Below are 23,408 nucleotides of genomic sequence, written 5' to 3' on the forward strand. Positions count from 1 at the left end.
GGACTGTAGGTACCTGCTTATTACCAGTTTATAACCCAATAATACACTTACATTTACCATAGTTTTGCCATAGTTTAGCTGTACATACCTTCTTATTAACAGCAGTAATAACACGCTATAATTAACTATATAGTTACCAGGTAAATGCCCAGTATTTTGGCAACAGTTTCACTGTATTTACTTTCTTATTACCATTGGTAATTACCTAGTAACACTTTGGTGTTACCATGAATTTACCAGGTAAATACCTGGTAATTAGGGGACTGTAAAAGAAAGCGTTACCTAATTTTTTAGTTTCAACGATGTCGATTGAGCTTTTACGACATTGACGTCAAACATTGCTGCTGGATGCTTTTTTTTGTTGACGGAAGCGATGAAGGGACAGCCAGACGACTACTGAACATTTTGTTTACGTGCAAAAGCCAGCATATTGTTTACTTATCTTATCAGTCACCTTGTCGAGAAGTGTATATATAAAAAAAAAGAAGTATATATATATACGCGCACACACAAAGCAGTAACTACAGAAATAAATTGCCTCGCACAGAACTGGCCGTTTTCACCAGTTTGTCTTGGTGTCTACAGGTGTTTTCTGTGTTAATGATTGCATTTGAATTCTGAGGTAAAAGTCACTGAAAGGGTGTCTCACACGCTCCAATGTCAATCCGCTGACATCTCATGAGTGTACAGACACTGGAAATCTCCTGTTTTTTTAATTATTATTAATGTAAAAAAATGAGGAAAATTGTTTATCCTTATCCTTATAATCGCTGGTTTAATCTTGTATGAAGGCTCAGTGAAGGTTGCTTTAAAGGTAAAAAAAATAAATCACAAAGACATCCCCAATAAAGAGATTTTCATTATCCATAATATAAGTTATATTATTATTAATATTAATAATCACTTTTCCAGTCATTTGTCTGTGTAATGAATTTCTCATAAACATGTGTTTGGTTATGTCTTTACGAGAAACTTATCATTTTGTGATAAGGGTGCTTGGAAAACTTGTTTGTTTTTGTTTTTTTAAGCAAAGTGCAGATAAGCTTCATTTTTATGCCTTAGCCAAAAATAGTAAAGCCTCCCTACATGACCACAGGTTAATGTCCACCACAGACAGACAAACACGTTCCCTGTCCTCTGCAGAGTAGTTTCACTAAATCTACTTCACATCCGACTCGTAAGACTCTTAAGACGATCCATTTCACAGTCCTGGGGGACTGGGCACATTATTATGGACCATTAATAATGCAGTGTTGAACTTGTAAAGGTTTTAAAGCTGCAGTGTGTAACATGAGGTGAGTCTTGTTGTTCCTGATGTGATTATTCTGCCTCTTTCAAGTCTGTTTTTGAACAGAAATGATGTAAAGTGAAGCTTTGTTTTTGTTGAGCAGATGATTTCACTTCTTCAGCTTTTCATTGGCATCCATTTTGGTGCAGCCGGTGTCCGTCCGTGCAGTGACCTCAGTTTGATTCCGCACGCCTACGTCTATCTCCCGTCCGCATTCTATTCTGTCCTGTCCAAATTAAGGCAAACGTATACTTAAATTGTTGATTTAGTAACTTTAGTTCACTTAAAATTACTCAAACGCACAACCAGTTACAGCCGAGGTGTCACATGCGGCACAATAATAAGACATTAGGTTTTAATTATTTCATCGTTAAATGCATTACATTCAACATTAAAAATACATGTACAGGATAAACGCTTCTTTGGTGTTTTAATAGAATTACAGTCAAAACAAACACTTTTACTTTGAAATTCTGCAAAATATCATCATGGATATATTTATTGTGATATCTTGATAAAATATTGTGTCGCATACCAGGTTATTGTACTTATTTTTGTCCTTGAGGTGAATTAGTAATTGGTGATCTGATGCAATCCTGTTGTAACCACCCTGATGAAATTCTATATGCAGCTGCATCACTTTTTTCACCTCCAATCCCACTATAGGCTGCAGCAGTGGGCAGTGATTGGTGGTCCGTCAGCATCAGTATCTGGCCCAGTCAGATGATTTAACAAATCCGTTAAGTCCAGTTCAGAGCTTTTATTGTGAAAAAAAAAGAAAAATGAAGTAATTCAAATAAGATTCTGTTGCTACAATTGACAGTTACTTTAACACTGCTGTTGTCATGGACAGCCAGGTAGTTTGGGTAGTAAAATAACTAAACATTTAAAAATATATATATATATAATAATAATAATAATAATGTACAATAAATATATATATTGTTTTCTGACTTTAACTATATCATTTCTAAGAAAGACCTCACAAACGAAACCCAGTTATTCCTGTTAACAAATAGACTATATTTATATTTAAATAACTGTGAATTGAGTTTAAATGTTGCCCATGTAATAATGTGGACACTGTTCTATAGAATACGTGCAGTATAATAACACAAAAGATGCAGATTTGTTGCCATCGAAGCAATTTCATTTCATCATCTTTGTTAAACTACCTTCACTTACTAATGTCACTGCTTCAAAATAAAAGCCTCGATTGTGAACATACATCCTCGTACGCTCAGCAGTTTACGTGGACTTTTATTTTGTTGAATCCGAGCTGTGTCTTTCCCGCTGTACGCCCGCTAGCCTGACTCACTTCCGGGGGGACCTCCCGCCCTCAGCGTTGCGCGACAGCACCCTCTGGTGGCCGAGCAGGGGAACTACACCGCGTCGACTCAGACTGGTCCTGATGCTGAGAGGATGCTGCTCGCAGCAGCGGGCACTGAGAGAGAGAGAGGATGTGATGTACCAAAACGGCACCGGGACACGGAGATGCTGGCGCAGTCTCTGTGGCGCAATGGAATAGCGCGCTGGACTTCTAATCCAGAGGCTCCGGGTTCGAGTCCCGGCAGAGATGGCTCACTCTGCTTGCCACACGGCAGACCTGCGGTTGTTTTTACCGAGCCGACGCGAAACGGTGCTTGTTTTTGGAGAGACATTACACATCATTCCGCCATTATAGGAGGGAAGATGTGAGCCACAGTGAGCACAATTAAACTCACACAGTCGCTGCATTTTGTCCCTGCTGTATTTATTAAAATTTATATTTTATTGTTATTGACTCATAATCATCCAAATATTATACATTTGTGCTCATATTACACATTTGTTTCTGTAGTCTGAGACGCTCTTGTCTTACAGCGTGTTCAGGAACAAAAATACTTCTTTAAATGTGTTTTAATTAAATGCCTTTATTCAAACAAACTACTTCTTACATGTACAATAATACGTATAATAATAGTATTTTTTAATTACAGAATTTTCCAAAGCTTTATGTGAGCCAGTGAACACAACACAGCACAACACAACACAACAAAGGTGAGTGTATCCCATTTAGTACACAAACACACACACATATATATGTGTTAACACACACACATACATACATACAGCCCGCTGTAATAATTAATAAACAATAACACAATTAAGTCAAACAATGACAATAATCATCATAATTTACCTATATCCGCACCATGATGGATTATTCTCATCAGTTTACACACACTGATATTGTGGTGGTAGAGCACGTTCATGCCGCACGGGGGCGCTCCAGTGCCACTTTCCTCTCCAGCATATTATACGTGTATGTGTGTCTGTCTTTGAGAGGACATCTTTAGCTGGTCCTCTCAAATTTCAATGTCTTTTCAGGGGATTGAGATTTACAGGGTTATCGTTAGAATTAGGATTATATCAGGGGGTTAAATTATGAGACAGGTATTTATTTAGTTGTCAGGCAAATTAAGGGACAAAGGGAATGAGTGTCCCTATAGTGTCCTCACTCAGCCAATGAGGACATTTTGGCTTGTCCTCATGTCCTAATTTTCTGGGTTAAGACTTGGTTTTAGGGCCAGAATTGGGTTTAGGTTAAGATTAAGATTAAGGTAAGGGAAGGCGTTGTGTCTATGAGTGTTCTTGCTAAAATATGTGTTTGTGAGGACATTTGACATTGTGAGGATGAGCCCCACAACTGTCAAGTGCTCTTTGTAGGCTTAAGACCTGGTTCAAAGGTAAGGGTTAGGGGTTAAACAGTTGTGATGGTTACGGTGTGTGTCCCCCAGTGTCCTCACTAAGAATGCTGTACGTTCTTGTATAGGTATCCTTGTGAGGACCAACACACTGATACAGAGAGTGAGGGCATTTTATTTTCAACCCTTTTAAAAGCTTTTTTTCAGGGTTAAGACTAGGTCGGAACTGGGTTTGGGTTAAAGTTAGGGGAAGAGAATGCATCTATGAGCGTGTACTTGTATTTATATCTTTGTGAGGACCAAGAAACTGATATACAACGAGTGAGGACATTTTATTTTCAACCCTTTTAAGAACTTTTTTCAGGGTTAAGATTAGATCAGAACTGGGTTTGGGTTTAAGTTAAGGGAAAATAATGCATCTATGAGTGTGTACTTGTACTTATATCTTTGTGAGGTCCCCAAATAATTTACCAACCAACTGTAAAGTGCTTATTCGGGGGTTAAGTCCAGACCTGGTTTTAGGGTTAGGTTAAGGGTTTGGGGTTAAGGGTTAGTTGTGATCGTTACGTTGTCCCCCAGTGTCCTCACTAAGAATGTTTGTGTGTACATCCTTTTATAGGTATCATTGTGAGGACCAAGAAACTGATATATAAGGAGTGAGGACATTTTTGTAAATGCTTTTACAGGGTTAAGTCAAGACCTGGTTTTAGGGTGAGGTTCAGGGACAGGGATGAAGCACTTAGTTGTGAGGTTAAGGTAAGGCTAAAGGTCAGGGTAAGTCGACCCTTAAAGAGGTTTTTTTCTCGGTTAAGACTTGGTTTTAGGGCCAGAACTGGATTTAGGTTAAGGGAAGGGAATGAATTATTATGTCTATGAGTGTCCATCGCTCGGAAACACTGTGCAAATGTGTGTGTGATGATGACATCACTGCTTTATGTCACCACACAGACAATAAATATAAAGGTGTAATGCCAAAAAAAATACATAGTCATGTAAGTGAGGAGTACAAGGAGGTGAGTAAAGGTGTTTTATTGAACAGAAACCAAGTGAATGGAATAGTCCAGCGAATGTAAGCTGCTTTATTCATTTATTTTCTATCATAAATTGTATTTTTAGCCAGTGGTGGTGGACTGAGCGAGGTCCAGAGGGAAAGAGGAGAAAGGAGGAGAAAGGAGGACAGTTCTGCTGCTGACGTTAGAGAGAGAGAGAGAGAGAGAGAGAGAGAAAGAGAGAGGAGGAATGTGCCGCTAATGAGAATATGACGTCAATTCAGAGAGATTACAGCCAACACCGGAAGTGAGCCTTGCTCGTCTAGAAGTAGCTACTTTTAACATGTTTAAATGGTTTGCCAAAGCACGTGTGGGTGATCTGGCTAGAAAAGTAGGTGAATGTTTAATAATTGCATTTTATTTTCATTTTAATCATTTAATTATTCCCTACATTCGAACTCCTCCACAATAAAAGCAGTCACCTTTATGTCAAAAAGAGCTCACAAGAGTCACCTGTGTCAAATCATTTATTTGTTTACTACTTATTTGCAAATGTACAGAGGAGGATCGATGCACAATTTCCAGTTTTAAACGGGTCCTCAAACACAAAAGGTGAACGTTGACAAACGTTTACGCAAACAAACAAACAAACAAACAAGATGAAGACGATGAACACAAAAATATATTGGACCTATAAGTCACTTATTTTGAAAGGTTGTTGTTCACTTGAATTACATTTTTTAAGGAAGAGTATCAGGGCCACATTGTCGCGCCACGTTTTTTGAAAGAAAGTTAAAAAAAATGATAACAATAAAAAGACAGCATGAATTGTGAGATCAAAGTCAGAATTCTGAGAAAAATCAGTAAGTCAGAATTAAAAGTTTATTTTATTATGGCCACATGTAAGATTTTTTTGATTTAGAATGTTATATTTAAAAAAAAAGGTCAGAAATACTTCTTTTTCTCAGAATTTTAACTTTAATCTCAGAAGTGTATTATTATTATTATTATTATTATTGTTGTTGTTATTTTTCTTTCTTTCTTTTACATGTGTCCCTAATACTCCTCTGTGTCATTGTTCAACATTTTTTCTTTATTTATTAAAGGTTGGTTTTATTTTGAAGGGCCCGGCCGGAAGCGGAACACTTCGCCGCCGCTAGCTTGTCGCCGCCTCACCGTGGAGTACAAGACGGACTGTCGCCGTACAGCGAAGGAAAGAGAGCGCAGAGAGAAGACGAGCGGAGGAGGAGACGAGAAAACACTGAAATGGTGTCAAAGCCGAGCGAGTAAAACCCCGAGCGAGGGCGGCAGCGAGGAGCAGCGACGCTGGAGGATTATTTAATCTCTGTGTGATTACGGTGAACGACAGGAATCTCCCGCTTTTTCATGCTGTCCTCACGGAGGTCTGAGCCAATAACGGACTTATTGGTCGGCTGAACCATGCAGAGGCTGCTGCTGCTGCTGAGTTTGCTGCTGAGTTTTCAAACTGGTAAGAAAAAAAAGGCTAAAGGTTTGTGTAAAAAAACCGTAAATATAAATATATATATATATGTGTGTGTGTGTACATGTGCGCGTGACTGGAAAAGAACATGTATAGGCTGTAACATGAATTCCTCAAGCGCAGGCTCGTCAGTGTGGATGCGCGCGTGCACGTGCAGCTGCACGAGAGAGTGAGTGAATGTGTGTGTGTGTGTGTGTGTGTGTGTGTGTGTGTGTGTGCACCGCAGCAATGGATCATCACTTTTTTTTTCTTCTTCTTCTTTAAATCATCATTGTCACGCGCCTCTGAAGTGAACGCGTTCAAATACAGGAGGAGGGTCCAGTTGTGCACGTGCGTGCGTTCAACTCAGAACAGGACTCGTGTGCACGCGCCTAAATGACCTTTTTGCATGTACTACTAACACACACACACACACCTCACCCACCTCCGCCCGCGCCCCCTGGTGCCCGTTGTTCGGACCGTGGTGAGTCGCTGTGGACGTGACGTGAATGACTGATCGAGCAGCCGCTGCTCTTCATTTCATGGCCAGCGGCACTTCTTCCACGCTGCTGTGGCATCTGAATGGCCTGTCAGTCAGTGACACCACTACCACAGCACCAGCACCAGTGATGCTGGTAGTGAAATGCAGCTTCTCACCCCCCCACCTCCTCCCCTGTCTCACCCCTGTCACACTCCCCTCCTCGTGTCCTCGTGTCCTGGTGTCCCACCTCAGCGCCTGAGCTCATTTCACCTTCTCCATATTGCCTTCCTCTGCACAAAGAGGTGTGAGCAGCAGCAGCAGCAGCACTTGTGCATCTGCTCCCCTCCCTCCCTCCATACCTGTGGGGTTCCAGGTAGACTGGTTGGCTTATGATAATCACAGCCATGGCTGAGTTGCTAGGATACAGGAGGAGGCTGAGGGAAGAGGAGGAGGAGGAGGAGGATGGTTGTAATGTCTCTGAGCTACCTGTTTGATCGATGCGTCGTCTCATCGGCGTGTCGTCGTCCATCCGCGGCGAAACCTTCTTTTCTTTGTCTACCTTTGCCGCACACAGTCTACGGGAGCACAACCAATTCATCGTAGGTGGTAGGGGTTGTGGGTAGGTGTGTATGTGTGTGTGTGTGTGGGGGGGGGGGCATGTACTGTTCAAGGAAGGCAAGAAGGTATGGAAAGGGATGATGTCACCATGTCTGCCAGGGCTTTGTGTCGCTCAGCCCCGGCTCGCCACGCTCGGCGTAGCCACAGGGAGGTGGGGGCGGATTCACACGCGAGCACGAGATCATTTGCATGTAGATTTTCCCTTTTTTTTTCGTGGACGTATCTGATAATGATGCTCCACGTATGAATCAGTGAGGCTGCTGGTGCAACACACACACGCACACACATACATTCGTCTCCATTGTTTCTGTTACGTCCCATTGTCCTGTGAGTCCACTCATAAACAGTTTAGGACCTTACAGATGTTTAATACTTTGTTGTTTTCGACCAAAACGCCCTCTTTATCACCTTGCATTGTTGTCATTCGATCTCTCGATCTCAATCGGTAAGCATTTGTTTTTGTCCACATATTGATACAGTTACAAGTGAGCATTTTTGCTGCTTTATTTCGTGTAAAAATTCCACGTCATCGTCTCTTAACAAAGGACACATACAAGATTTTTGGGGGCCAGTGAATCCATAAAAACCCCCCCCATAATACCGTCATCTTTATCAAATAATTGCAGTAACTTTCCACATGGATGTTGCACTCGGGCGTCGCGCCGTTCTCGATTATTTTGTTTCAAAGGCTTTCCCTGAAGACAAGATTTTTAATAACCGTGTAATGCGTTTAAGGTCTCTAATGTTGTGGCTTTTTTTGCATTTCGAGCTATAAGCGAAAGAGATAACATGACTACAGGAGCGTTTTTTTTTTTTTCCTTAAGAGACTCTTATCTCTTCATTACGACGAGTAAAACAGTATTTCATGGCCTGCAATTTGCACACATGTAATTGCTCGTGCTAATGATTGCATGGTTATTAGTCGAGAGGCTAATTAAAGCGATGGCGGATCAGAACGTTGTTGGCTTCTTTTTTTTTATTTAGATTCAATGATACAGCTGTAACCCGAGAGCGAGAAGAGTGAGCGTCAACCCGGCAGCCACAACTGCAGGGATTGATTTAGGATCCTGGCCTTGTATCAACATACCAACGTGGTAATAAGTCCCAAACAAGCGCCACCGTTAACGCAGCTGTTAAATGTTACTGCGTAATCAATCACCGCGAAAAAAAAACGCACCGCCTTTTAACTTCTTCTTTCACGGAGACGGAGAAGAAAAAGAAGAAGAAGAAGGAGAAGAAGCGAGGGCCGAGACGGTGACTCAGGGACAAAGGCTCCGGGTGCAGGTGTAGCATTTGTCAGGCTGTGTCCTTTTGTGTGGACTGAAGACATGAACTGCTGCTGCTGCTGCTGCTGCTGCTGCTGCTGCTGCTGCCGCCCTGACTGTACGCTCTGAATCACATGGCTGACACTGTGAATCATAGACCTCAGACACATTCCTGTCTTCCTGTGCTCAGCGAAAAAAGGAAATATTCACATGCTGGAAAGAGAGAGACACCACGTTTGTTTTCGGAGAGGAGGGGGGATGGCGTTCCTTTTGCGCCCCCCCAAAGAAACGAAGCTTTGTCGTTGGAACATCGGAGCCGCCGCGGTTCTGTTATACCGCCGTATGTGTAGTGTTTAATGGCTCAAAGTGGGCTGTAATAGTTCAAATAAAAATGAAGAATTAGGAAAGGCCTCGTAAAGAATCCGGCACTAAAACACTCCGCTGATTTACCGCCATTTCAGCCATTCCGTGCCAGTAATAATCTGTGACATTTTAGTCCAAATAAATCCCAATTTTTTCCACTCTCTATTATACGAAGCAATATATTGACTTGAGGAGAGGAAAATCCCCAGTGTTCTCGCCGATAAATGGAAGCAGCGACTAGTTTAGTCTGAGCTAATCTGGTGCAGCCAGTCCTCGGTGTCATTAAGCCCATGCAGATGTGGAGAAATTAAACGCCCTGGGCCATAATAACAACTAACTGCGTTATTGCTCGAGGCGATTATATGTATATGAGCTGTAGAGGCTGTTAAAGAGAGGAAGTCGACAGTTTTCAGAAGAAGAATCATGGGAAATAACATGCATCGGCTATGAATAGCGACGCAATTCTTTACGCAAGCATTCCGCCCATATAGCTAGAGCTGAAACGGTTAATCGATTAATTGTCAACTATTTAGAATTTTCATGATTAAAACAAGATTTCTGATTGTTTTAGCATCTTAAATGTGAATAATTTATTCGCTTCTTTGTTCCACATGCCAAAGAAATCATTAAAACTGAATCATTTTGATTTGTGGACCAAACGATTGATCAATAAATCTAGAAAATAATAGATTAATCCGTTACGAAAATAATCGTTCGTTGCGGCTCTACATGTAGCTTCAAGCTTCAAAGTGTTTTTTTTGCGTTGCGTTAAGAGCTGCAACTTACGATTATATTCGTAATCGATTAATCTGTGGATTATTCTCTCGATTAATCGTTTAGTCCCAAACATTGATCAGTGTTTGTCAAACCTGGAAATGACGATGTTCTCGAATGTCTTGTTTTTGTCCACAAACCAATGACTCCGTTAAATGATTTCTTTGTTATTTGGAGCAAAGAAAGAAAAAAAAAATTCATATTTAAGAAGCTAAAACAATCAGAAATCTTGTTTTAATCATGACAGAAGCTTCAAACCGATTCATCGATGATCAAAACAGTTGACGATTTATTTAGTAATCGATTAATAATCCATTCATTTAATTCTTTGACCCCGGGCGAATCGAGATGTAACTGTGAAGCGTCCTGCTGTTGTTCTGAATTCAAATGTCCTTTTTTTATATATATATATATATATATATATATATATATATATATATATATATATATATATATATATATAGGGTCTGAGATGAGATGAGATGAAGCCCCAGTTTACCGAAAAGCCACCGAAAGCAATCAGTGAAGCAGCTGTGAAGCTCGGTCTGGGACTGGAGCCCGAAAATGTTCTCATGTACATTCAGTCAGCAAATTCCCCGCGTTTCTGTCGCGGTCGGGGTGTGTGTTTGTCAACGTGTGACATGGTGATTGTGCTTCTTCTTCTTCTTCCGTTTGATAGGTTTTGTTTTGACACAAATGTGCCCATAATGCTTTGTGAAGAGGCGTGCAGAAGCGTCCAGTGCTTCAAGTATTTGGACAATTCGTGATCAGATTTGTGGTCAGACATGAATGAAATCCAAAAGGAGCATCCTCAACTGCTGCATGGATGCTCCTCGAGTGGATTTAAAGGGTGGTTTTTAAAAAATGTATCTTCATGCTCAGTCTGCTGAGCAACACTTTATCACATCTGACCGGATCTATCGGCCTTGTTTCCACATTCTGCAGTGAGGACCAGTTTGGAGTGATGGAAGGCGGTGGTGGGGGGAGGTGCAACACAAAAAACTCTTCTCTTCAAGGGTGAGGGGGTGCGTGAATAGAGGGGTAGTCCTGTGGGCAGGTGGGTGACTAGAGGTTTGTTTGTTTTAAAGGTGGTGCAGATTAGAAAGAGAGGGGTGGCAGTGTTGTGGAGTGAGGGAGAAGAAAAGAAGTGAGTCGAGAAAGAGAGGAGGACGAGGACTAAAAAGGAGGAGGAGGAGGAGTGGTCGGGAGGCCAGCGGCACAGAGAAAGGGACGATTACTCAGGCTCGACTGCTTGCTCAGTGGGGACAGTGAAGCTGCTCATTCAGACAAAAATATGGCGCAGGCCGGGTTCAAAGGCTACAGTTGCACTGGATTCAGGATTCAAGATGACTGAGTCCTCATCCGCCTTTTCCGTCCACGCCGAGGTTAATTGCCATTAATATGCGTTGCTTTTGACTTTATCTGCCCAGCAAAGCTGTCCCCTCCTGGGCTTCGTTCTTTCTATTTTTCCCCCTCCTCCTCCTCCTTCATCTCCCCCCTTTCCTTCACCATTACTTCTTCTCTTTCCATCTCCCCCTTTTCTTTCTCTCTCTCTCTAATAAGTTCCAGATGTGGTTCTTGCATTCCTTTGGTCGGTGGAGAGAGGAGAGTGGGGGGGGGGGGGAGTGAGAGAGGCAGTGAGAGAGAGGAGGGGGTTTGGTATGAGTGGGGGAGTGGGGGTGGGGACAGGAGCAGAGAAGCACATGAATTAAAACAGGGAGCACATGATGAGGAAGAGGAGCCCATGTACTGTAATGTGCACTGGAAAACACACACACACATGCATGCAGCGAAGGAGAATGGATGTATGTTTAGAGAGAGTGGGGGGAGGGGGGGGTCAGTCCTGTAACCTCAAAAGTTTTGGGACATTCTCTTCCTCCTCCTCTTCCCTTGTTTCACCCCCCCCCTCCTCCTCTTCCTCACCCCCTCCCTCCGCAGGAATGCGGCTGACGCTGATGATGTCACTTCATTTCTCCGCTCTCCCCATTTCTGCTCCTCAGCAGGGACACACAGGGAAAGTAGGGGGGAGTTACAGATAGAGAGAACCTCACGTTTCTCCATCCATCGTCCGTTTACAATAACAACATTAGGGTCAGCTGTCGAAACTAAATCGGTTAGCACGGCGCGGCGAAAACAGAAAAAAAAACCCTCGTCGTTGAACACAACAGCCTGCGGGCTGTAAAATCGCCGTACGCCCGCAAATAACGAGTGAACAGAGCGGATTCTCGCTCACCGTAATCGACGTCTGGTCATTAAAACAATGTTCAAATGCACGGCCACTGCCAGCTCCAAACCAAAGATGCCCTTGAGGCTCAAGCGTATCCCAAGTTTATCCATGTACTCAAGATTCCACATTATAATATACTTGACGGAAGGAAGATACGCGACTGTGGATGATCTGCGGGCCAATCTGCTGCTGCTTCTCATGCATGGACGGTTTCCATTTGGAACGTGGCTGCAGGGATATGCTGCCCGTTGCTGTTGGACGACGGGAGCAGTGATAGTCATTCCAGTTCATCACAAACATATTGGATGGGGTAGAGGACGTCAGGGCGTGGTGGGATGCCCGTTCTTAAAAAGACAAAACAGATGAGCCAAGCTTGCTTGCACATTAGCACGGTGAATCAAAAATGATGTATGTCTTTTGTTTGAGGAGTGAAGGCTTGAAAGAAGCAGTGAGACACCAGGTGACGACTGTTTGGTTGAAAAAGAACTCCATTTGAATGGAAGTCTTTTGGGGGAAAGGAGCAATGCTTCTGACTTGAGTTATGGCAGTTTTTGTGAGGAGGGAAATGGTTCTAATCTCGAGTTTCAGGTCTTAAGGCAGTCAATCCCAGCTGACATAGGGCAAAGGCGGGAAAAGGGAGTGAGTTTAAGACCACGTCTACTTTTTAAATATGGTTTTATGGGCGCATAACAACATTTATATCGGATGCAGATGCCGCATGTTTGAATGATCATTAAGAGGCCTGTTCTGGAGATAATGCAGGTGCTGTATGTCAGGATTTCCTCAATCCTGGTCTTGGGGACCCACTGTCATGCCTGTTTTTTCCATGTTTTCCCCCCTGGCTCCAACACACCTGATTCAAACGCTCAGCTCATCAGCAAGCACTGGAGAAGCCTGTCAATGACCCATTTGAATCAGGTGTGTTGAAGCCAACGAAACGTCTAAAACAGGGCTCTTCAATCCTGGTCGTGCACTTTTAGAAATAAGGGTTCCAAAAGGGTCCTTTTACAAGGGCTGAGGTTCTACCTGGAACCATTTGCTTCTGAAAAACCCTTTCTTTGTGAAAGTAGTTTTTCAAGGGTTCTTGGTAACACTAACGGTTCCAGTATGAACCATTTTGATCCGGAGAACCCTTTAAAACTCCTTTCCCGAGTAAAGGGTTTTAAAAGGGTTCTTGGTGGAACCCTCCAAAAGGGAGCCAAAAAGGGTTCTCCTATGAGGACAAGCCGAAGAACCTTATATGGTTCTACTTTTATTTCTAAGCGTGTGGGGACCCACTGCCCTGCAGGTTTTAGAGGTTCCCTTGCTCCAACACACCTGATTCAAACTATCAGGCTTCTGCAGAGCTTGTTGATGAGCTGAGCAAGGAAACTTCTAAAACATGCAGGGCAGTGGGTCCCTGCTGAAACCCTGCTGTATGTGGACATGTAAGGTATGTCATCTGATGGTATTTAAGTGTCAAAAACACAAAATATGGCTCCTCATGTCTTGTAACTCTCAAAGGCTTTAAAGTTTTAACGTCTCCGGTGCTGAGCCCTGCTTTATTATCACCCCGCTGACTTTGCTTTCCAGTCTTTTTGTGTGTTTTCAATCAACTAAGACGCCTCCTCCTCAAAGTGACAGCATGCACTCGTGGTGATGTTAGAGTGGGACTCTCTGATGGAATATTACTCCACTCTATAGGTCAAGGCCCTGGGCTTTTTATTGGATGCTTTGTGACAGATGACATTGCAAGACGCTCCAGCACATACCAATAAAATTAGATTGCACTGGATTGAATTAACGCAGACCTTGGAGGAGGTGATTTATTGACGGGACGCCGCTTGTAAAACAGTGCTGCTGGATTCCATCGCCGTGCCACGCTGTACTGTGACGTGAATCGGCGGAAACCATCTGAAAGCTGTCACAGGCGAGGTTGCAGATGTTTACGCGTTTGATCGCGTTGGCTCTCGGAAGGCGGAGCGAGCGACTTCAGGAATAGGTAGCAGCGCCATATCAGTCGGGGGGGGGGGGGGGGGACTCGCTGCTGTGAATTAGTCATTCATTATGATATCGATTGTGTCTGCAGAATTCAGTCGCGACCCCCGCGCTGCGAGCTGCGCAGCACGCTGCTGCTGAGTAGCAGCTTGATATGTATGTATCCTCTTGTTCGAGCTTATCCAGAGGACAGCTATTGTTAGCTCTGGTCACCCTTGGTTACAGCAGAGGATTCTTTGTCAGCCGCTCGCCATGCTGGCTGCACAAGCGCTCCGTGGATTACCAACCACGGGGCGGCTTTCAGGCGCTTGAGCATATATTCATGTGCCCGTAATGTGTCACGCACCTCATCCATGAATTATCATATTCCCCCAGCGCTGATCCAGGGGTTGCCATGGCCACCACGTCTATCATTGTGTCAGCGGTCCTCACTGGCTGTCGCCATGGCAACAACGTTGGTATTGTTTGGTACAAAATAAGGCTCTTTAGATGTGAAATGAGTGAACACATTTACAGCAAATCAGCGGTCACACCTGCGCGCAAGCAAATGCACTCTCCCGTTGAAATGGACAGACGGAGTGCGGGACAACATTTCCTCCCTGTCATTTCAAAATAAGCCTGTTTCCACGGCACCCATTTTGATAGTAATAGAGAGGAGGAATGAGAGAGAGAGAAAGGGTAGTAGGGAAGGTTTGAAGGTGGAGAAGGCAGCCTTAGAAGGGAATGAGGCGCTAGGTGGAGGAAAGTAGGAGGAGTGGTCATGTCTTCGTAGATGCCTGCCAGACAAAAGGAAGTGAATTGTGAATGTGAAGGGGGCAAGGCCCCAAAAGAGAGGAAGAAAGGCTAAGGTCGCTGACTGCTAGTAAGGGGGAGGACGGCAAGGTAAGATGACAGAGGAAGGCAGCGAGCAGGCAGACAATGCGGCAAACAAAGGCAGGAGTCTGGCAGTCTTCTCTCCGACTGGCTCTTTCTCCACTCTGGGCCTAATCTTCCCTGGGCTCCGTCCCCACCTCCAGGAGTCACCTTTGTGTTTGACTGACACAGTGTCAGCAGGCTCAGCGGGGCTGCCTCCTCTTTTCCCTCCCCATTCCTCTCCATCGATGTGTCTTGCCTGCTTTTACAGGCCTGTCGCCATGGTGACGAGTTATTATGGCCGTCCTGCCAGGCGGCCATGTTGTTGAGACAGACACAGGTGTTAAGAGTTCCCACAGACGGATCGAGAGATGGTTTGGAGCTGTATTGATCAGTCAGGTGACAGAATATTTGAATTATTGTTTTAATCTAGAGCTGAAATGATTAATCGATTATTAATGAATTACCAAATTAATCGTCAACTATTTTGATAACCGGCTTGAAGCTTTTTTGAGCTCAACATTGTTTTAGCTTCTTAAAGGTGAATATTTTCATCGTTAAAACTGAATCAGTTTGGTTTGTGAACAAAACAAGACATTCGAGAATATCATAATTTCCAGGTTTGACAAACACTTTATGGATCACGATTAATCGATTAATCGAGAGAATAATCATCAGATTAATCGATTACGAAAATAATCTTTAGTTGCAGCTCTATTTTAATCATATTTGTGTGTAAAGTTCTTGTTTGGTGCAGGTTTAGACGATATAGCTGAAAGAATTTCAGTCGATATTGCGATAAATGTCAAATAATTGAAGACTGACTCTTGACAGGAAGTTAAAGAAATAAGTAGGGCTGAAAAATTTTGAATAAATATCTAAGTGCGATTATATGGTAATTTTTTACATCATTATTCTCATTTTCATTATTCTCATTTTAATATTATCCCACAAAGATGTTCTCTTCAGTCTCCAGAATAAGATGTGTACGGATCGAGGCAATAATGAGTCTAAAATTATATTTCTACACACATTGCGGCTTCAAAAAGTATTGAAAATCGCAGTAGGCTATATTGCGATCTTGATAAAATTTCGAAAAAATGTTTTGAATGAAACACAGACAAAAACATAAACAGAGAAAGACTTTCAAACATTCTTGGAAATTATGTCTTGAATCTCAAACTGTGTTTGCACAATGCATAAATAGCTTGGCACTGAACCTTTGTCAGTAATGCGACATGACCTAATTTGGTGATTTACTATTGATGTCAAAGTGAAAATATGGATAAATATTAATTTGCTCTGTTGAATTTAAACTGAATTAAAATCAAGACTGGACTCAGATAAAAACGTTGAATATTTAATTTTTTTTTTTTTAAATCAAGTAATTAATAATTAAACGTGCCATTTTGTTAAGATGACGTCATGATGTGCAAGTTCTTTGTGCAAATTTCATATGAATAATATGAAAAATAAGCATCACTTACAGACTTACTGTACATAGGACAAAGGAAAAAAACAAATAGCTTCACAGTTTTTGAATTAAACGGGAACTTTTAAAGAGAGCTGCTGTAGTAAAGTCCATGCACAAGCTGCACAGACAGATATTTGAGTGCACCGACTGATGATTGATGGGCTGACGGCTAGATTGATGTGCAGCCGTATACAGTACAGCAAACAAGAAGAAGAGCGAGCGGGAGTCAGTGCCGCATGACTCCCGTGGCTGCAACTTTGTCCCGAAACAATGATGTCATCCTCCTCCATCACACTTCACAGCTCTGAGTCTGTGGAACTCGGCCGTCTCTTTGTTCTCCTCTGCCTGCATCTCATTTTCAGGCAGCCCCGTCCATAAGAACAACGCCACGGCCGCACGCGAGGACGAAGACGGCGATACGGAAATAGACAGATAACAAAATCAGTAAACAGTAAAAAAAAAAAAATACTTTGGGGTGGGGGCTGGGGGGTTGGCGGATAGACCAGTGCAGCTCGTGCGATCATTAATTGGAAAGGTGGAGGACGAGGATGAGGTCATTTCATTTTTCTCAGAAAAATGGGTGTACCAAGCACAAGGGAGGGTTTCATCAGACACACAGATGCACATGCTCGTGTGCGCTCGCAGACAGAAAACTTTTTTTTTTTTTTTTGGGCAGTTACTTTACACGTCAGCTGTTGCTATGGTGACGCAAGTCTGTGATCCAGCCAAAGCGTGGGATTGGCTGGAGAGGAGAGAGGGAGAGAGGGAGGCTGGGAGACTTTGTTGCAGGGGTACGGAGAGGTACGGGGAAGGGTGGGGGCTACAGACACCGAGATAATTAGATCGATGCATAACAATCCACAAAATGGCATTTTGTTTAATGGCATGTGATTCAGTGAGGCTGGACTTACCAGAGGTCTGTTGTCCAGCCGCCTCGTCTCCTGTCCCGTTGAGAGAGGCGAAGTGAGACCGTGCTTGGATGCTGAAAAGCAGGCTTTGACATTCACTGCCAAACAGCAGGTTGTGTGGCAAATTAACATAGGGCAGCGCACTTGCTAAAAATAGCCGCCAAGCGCCTTTGCATGCACAAACCCTTTCAGTAAATTCCAGCGGCAAATGAATGGTTCATTACCTTGCCGGTAGAACACTATTGTATGGTGCGAGAGAGGTGCTTTTTGGGCTAAACTGTGGTGGTTGGTTCACATTATGGTGGCGTGTGGCCATGCTTTTCTAAGTCACCCATTGAGGCAACATTTGTGATATGTGTGCATGTGCTCGCCTTTGGCTTTGTGTTGGCTCTGACAAGCCGAGGTTGGTGTCGCTGTGTCTACAGGGGCTGTTGTCCTCGGCCCCCAGATTAATCCAAATCCCTTTCCAAACTTTGACCAGGGCTGCACTTAATCCCAGAACAAACAGAGAGCCATTCCCCGACAGCGATGGAGACAGCTCTGCTCGCTTGGAAGTTTTAGTCCGAGTCGCGGCGTGTAATCTGTGTTCAGTAAAACCGCCTCGATGTGTCGATTACATGTCTGGGGTTGAGGCTGGTTATGTTTGTGCGTGTGTGTTGACAGGAAATGGTTAGCCCATGTGGTGTGGGTTTGGTCATCTGTGCCGCCTCGTGTGTGTGTTTCCGTGTGACCGTGGTCTTTGTGCGGACGCGGTGCTTGCTTTGGAGTATCCCGGCGGTATCTTGGGGATCAGTGACTCAAGGAAATCAGGACACACTCTAAATTTGTCACTGCAGCATAGCCCACATAATGAAAGAACACAAGCTCCCTTTGCATGCGCCCTCTTATCCTGCCTTTGTGCTGACTGCTCTGCTGTGTGTAGATTTCCCTGCTTTAAAACAGCGCATACACTCTTGTGTTGACAAGTGTTAACTGGGTAATATGGAAATCAGAAGGCGGCGAGCACATGTTTAAATGAGTCAGTGTTTGCAGTCGCCGGCCTTTGCATGGGTGTTTTCTCTGCAGATTGTGTCGTCTTCGCTCACAAGTATTCACTTTGGATTATGTTTGTGGTTGACTGAGGCGGTTGAGGGAATACCTCCAGCTCGCATATCTGAGGTGGTGGTAGAAAGGATTTGCTTGCCCTCAGGCTACTGTCTCAGTTGCGGAGTAGTTTAAAACTCAGCTAAACTCTCTTTACACCGATGTATAGCTGCGAAAAGAGTCGGCAAATGATGGCTTTCCCAAATACGCATTTGCATTTAAAGAGACAGGCACTCAAAAGCGAGCGTTCTGAACAGGGCTGTTTTGGCAGGGTGATTGAACTGCTGTGGTGCTTCATCCTTTAGGTATTTTGGACCAAAGCACGTCACAGACATGTTCATTAGGACACCAGGTTAACTTGTAGAAATAGGGTATAATATGTCTCCTTTAATATGAGCTCACAAGCCTCACACCAGAATTCTCATTAAATATTGACCAGAATAAGAATGTAAGTTAACAGATCCATTCATCCGTTTTGATTTGTCCATGCATGAGGCAAAGTGGGGGCGTTTAAAGAAGCTATCGTCACTATTTCCCATATCTACAGTAGGTCACGCGATTGCTTTTAAGCGAAAGGTGCCACTGGTAATAAGGAACCAAAGGAGAATTGTCACCAGACTCTTCCCTCTGAAGATGCTGAATGTGTAAATAAGCAACCGCTTGCCAACGAGCTCATCTCGACACTAATAACATGGCAGTATGTGTGTTTACATCTCATTTCCTCTTCCCACGAGGGGGGCTTCAAAAAAAGTAAGATATAGCAGGTCTTACAAAAAATAAACGTTATTTGAACCAAAGTAATTCCACTTGAACTCTGACATTTGTGGTTTAGACCAATTGAGTATGGGGCAGCAAACAGGAAAACAGTCTTTAACCCTTCTGTTCCCATCATGTCATAGCCGACATGATTTAGCATGGGTACTTCTCATTACTGTATCATAACTCCTAGACCCTTTGTGATATCTAGAACATTCAAAAACTATGGACAGGCCATCTGTCCAGGATGTAACCCCGCCTTTCGCCCTAAGTCAGCAGCCGTTTGTGACGTCCAGCTTCTCACTACCGGCATTCCTAAACTGTCGAATAACTGCCAGATATCGAAAGTGAACGATATCTTGGGAAAATTGTGTATTATTGTCTTGGAGGATGACTGGGAAAATTGGTATTAAGTCCCTTTTACAAATCTTTACGAAAAAAAGGAAAGTCAAATAATATAAAATGACCTAAATTCCAGTCTAAGTAATGTTTTTTTATGATAATGTAAATGTCAGCAGGGAAAAACACACATGCTCTCCTCATGTTTGTGGCTATGTCATATGATTTCCCCTCCCGTCTTATCACAGCCATCGCTTTTAATAAGTTATTTGCTTTGTTTTTGACAGAAATTCAGTTACATTGGGGCGTTCCTCTGGGATTAAGTAAAGGGCCTCTGTTTTTTTTCGGAGATTCATTGCTTAGTTATTCTAGGTATGTGTGCTGCAAAGCTCCATGTGCATCTGATTCTCTTTACACTGCACGTCTTGTTTCGTCTGTAGAATATTAATGTCAGAATACATTGTTGTGATGAGTCTCGCTTGAATACTTTTTAGTACTTTTTAGTTCAAAGGAAGGACGAATCGTGAGATCGGGAACCGTGGGTCATCACGGTGGAGGCAGAGGCATAAGGCAGTCATTAATGAAAGTGAACGAGATTGGGAACCCTTCCGAAAAAGTGCTGGAGGCTTCTTCTGAGGCAGAAGTGTGAGGGAATGAGATGGGAGGGGGTGAAAACAAGGGACAGAAGAAGAGGAGAGGACACGCGAGAATGGTCAGAAGTGAAGAGAGTGAGGGGGGAAAGTGAGAGAAGAGAGAGGGTGAACGGGGGGTGAAAAAGAGACGCAGAGAGAAAGAGCTGAAGGGCTGATATTTAATGTGATAAATGAGTTGTGACAGTCCGCCTCTAACCCCCTTCCAACCAGCGAGGAGGAAGAACTCAGAAATAGAAAGCATTATGGGTAAAAAAAAAAAAGGGGACATTATATATGTATATAGAAAGGAGGAGGAGTGCGTGCTGTGGAGTATACGGCGAGGAAAATCAGTGCACGCGAAAAAGCGACGTCGTTCATAGAAGGCAGTGACGATGTACCGAAGTGAAAGAGGCAGAGGATTCGTAGGTAGAGAGTGAAGGAAGGTAATTTGGGTAGAGGACAAAAGGAGAGGAGGGTGCATCATGCAGCATCGGGTTAATGATCTACTGTACAATATATTCTAGGAAATAACAAGAGGGAGAGAGAGAGGAGGAAAAAAGGGGGAAGAGAGAGACAGAATGGATGGAATCCTCCACAGTGATTGCCCTTTCTCTTTTATACGGGTGTCATGTCTCGAAGAGACGGCTAATTACAACTTGTCATCGCCGCACAGAGAGGAACAATAGCAGAACATTTTCTTTTTCCCTCGTCTTGTTTTTTCCCCCCTCCTCGTGTTAGACGGTCGTCGTCGGACCCGAGTGTGGTTTGTGTCGGATCTGCTGGACTTCAGACTGGAGAAAGAGACAGAGAGGGAGAGAGAGAGAGAGAGAGAGCTTAGCACAGACAATGACAGCCACTGTAGTTTTGGTTGAAGAGTGGAAGCCTGGGAGATGACTCATAGGGAGGAATGAAGAAGGGAGAAACAGAGAGAGGGCTCGAGTGTTTTGCAGAAATAAAAGTTAGGAGCGAGAAGGGAAGGCCTGATGGTTGAGGTTGGCTGTTTGATCTCCCACCTCTGAGTCAGCATCAACTGCCTCCTCTTCTTCTTCTTCTCGTTCATTCGTTCTTTCTTTCGTCTTCTCTGGCATTGACACCTCTGTTTTTCCCCCTGCCGTTTCCTCCTCAGTTAATGCCCGCAAGCCATCGTGTGATCAAAGATGGCATTTCGTGGCATTTCGTTGCCGCCGGGGGGAAGAATGTGCTTTCTAATCAATTAACCATAAACCGCGGATACAATAACGTGCTATAATTGTGGTCGGGGCGATTTCTTTTACAGTAGCTCGCCTGCAGCGTGTACACAATGTAAATGAGAAAGTCCCCAACTTATCCCTCTCTCTCTCTCTCTCTCTCTATCTTTTCTCTCCTCTTGTTTCTCCAGTGTGGACGGCGAGGTTCTCTCAGGAGCCAGCAGACCAGTCGGTGGTGCGGGGCCAGAGGGTGATCCTGTCCTGCGTTGTCTTCAACTACTCGGGCATCGTGCAGTGGACCAAAGATGGGCTGGCTCTGGGCATCGGAGAAGACCTGCGGGGTGAGGCCTTGTCGTGCTTTGGTCCATTCTCATGTTCAGCATATGAAAACTCTGAGTTGGAGCAAAATTTGATGCCGCATCTGCAAAAACAGCTCTGTACAAGGGCTGACGTATGCTGCAATGTCTACAATTTGATTTGCAATATATAAACACACTACCGTTCAAAAGTTTGCGGTCACCTACAATTAGTGTTGTGTTTTCCATTAAAAGTCACACTTTTATTCATCAAAAGAGTTGCAAAATGCATAGAAAATATAGTCAAGACATTGAAAAGATTCACCTCCTGCTAATTTATCCTCATCATCATCGGGACAAACACACACCAACTGTCAATTTAGAGTGTCCAGTTTGCCTAATGCCCAGAATTGGACTGAGAAGAAACTGGACAACCCGGATCGGATCACGAACCTGGGTCTCCTTGCTGCAAAGGCAACCGGTTGGCCCAAAAGTTTGCGGTCACCTGTACAATTTTTGTTGTGTTTTTCCATTAAAACTCGCACTTTTGTTCATCAAAAGAGTTGCAAAATGAATAGAAAATATAGTCAAGACGTTGACAAGATTAGAAATGATTTTTATTCAAAATAATAATTATGCTTTAATCAATGAACCAGCAAAACTGTATTCAGCGGTGCATATAAGTAGCATACTAGCCCTTTATTAGTAAATATTAAGCACGTAGTAACACCTTATGTAGGAAAAATCTTACTTCATGTTGTCATAGAGATAGAATAAAGTTATGTAGAATAAGGTGTTAATATGTGCTTAATGATTACTAATAAAGGGCTAGTATGCGACTTATATATGATAGCAAGCACCTAGCTAATGGTGAATATAATATTAATAATAAACAAACACTTGTTCATATCGTTCAACGACAGCTCACCATGTTAGCCTTTCAGCTCATTTTAGTGTGTGCAGAGGGAAGATAGCGTATGTAAAAATATGTAAAGCGCATTACCGTGGTGTACTGGCGCTTTGAACTAAAGATGTTAAACTCATATATTTAATGTCATAATAATAATAAACCACTAGCTATGATTGGTTGCCTGTATGGAACATGCTTTCAGGCGAGCTGCTGCTGCTGCTGCTGCTGTGTTCAAATATGGGTGAAGACAAGATCAGTAAACCTAGAATGATGGATGAATGAAATGTCTGCTCTTAAAATAAGAGTTAAATAAATAAGAACTCTGTTTAAAAAGGGAGATCACAAAAGCACATTTGGTGGTGACAGTCTGGCATCTCATCTGGCAGCGATGCTGGTTTAGATCATCAGCAGAAGGGAGACATACGAGGCTAAATAGAACAGAATAGAATAATCTTAACGTCATTCCACTAGTACAGTGGAATTAAGATAGTTGCTTCCAAGACTTGATGCTATAAAGCAGCGACACTTTTTGTGGCAAAGTGGCAAACTCTCTGACCCAATTTTAGACCCAAAATTAGTCAAATATGGCAAATGTATTATCATTTTAAATGGGTTTACTTGACATTTTTAAGAGATACATCTAAATCTTAAGTTTTGGCACATTTAGTCAACAATACTGCACGAGAGCAGATGAAATCAAGGACTCAGAGTGAGTCATAACGATTTTAAATCTCCAGACTGGTCGTTAATTTTCCTGTGAAAGTATTTTCCATTGGCCGTCATTTGACCTCCGGTGTGAGAAGAACATGTTGTCATCAGCGG

The 23,408-nt window shown here is 43.1% G+C and overlaps 1 protein-coding gene across 1 annotated transcript in view; it reads left to right on the top strand.

Moving 5' to 3' along the window:
• The first annotated feature begins 6,250 nt into the window (after positions 1-6,250).
• The window catches only part of kirrel1a (kirre like nephrin family adhesion molecule 1a), a 34,256-nt gene continuing 17,098 nt past the window's right edge, over positions 6,251-23,408 (top strand). Inside the window, exons 1-2 of the mRNA XM_083910080.1 lie at positions 6,251-6,453; positions 21,572-21,721. Of these exons, the coding sequence (XP_083766206.1) occupies positions 6,405-6,453; positions 21,572-21,721 (199 nt within the window). The 5' untranslated portion in view covers positions 6,251-6,404. The remainder of the gene's footprint in view (positions 6,454-21,571; positions 21,722-23,408) is intronic.

The sequence above is a fragment of the Microchirus variegatus genome, assembly GCF_963457635.1.
Source record: "Microchirus variegatus genome assembly, chromosome: 2".
NCBI lineage: Eukaryota > Metazoa > Chordata > Actinopteri > Pleuronectiformes > Soleidae > Microchirus > Microchirus variegatus.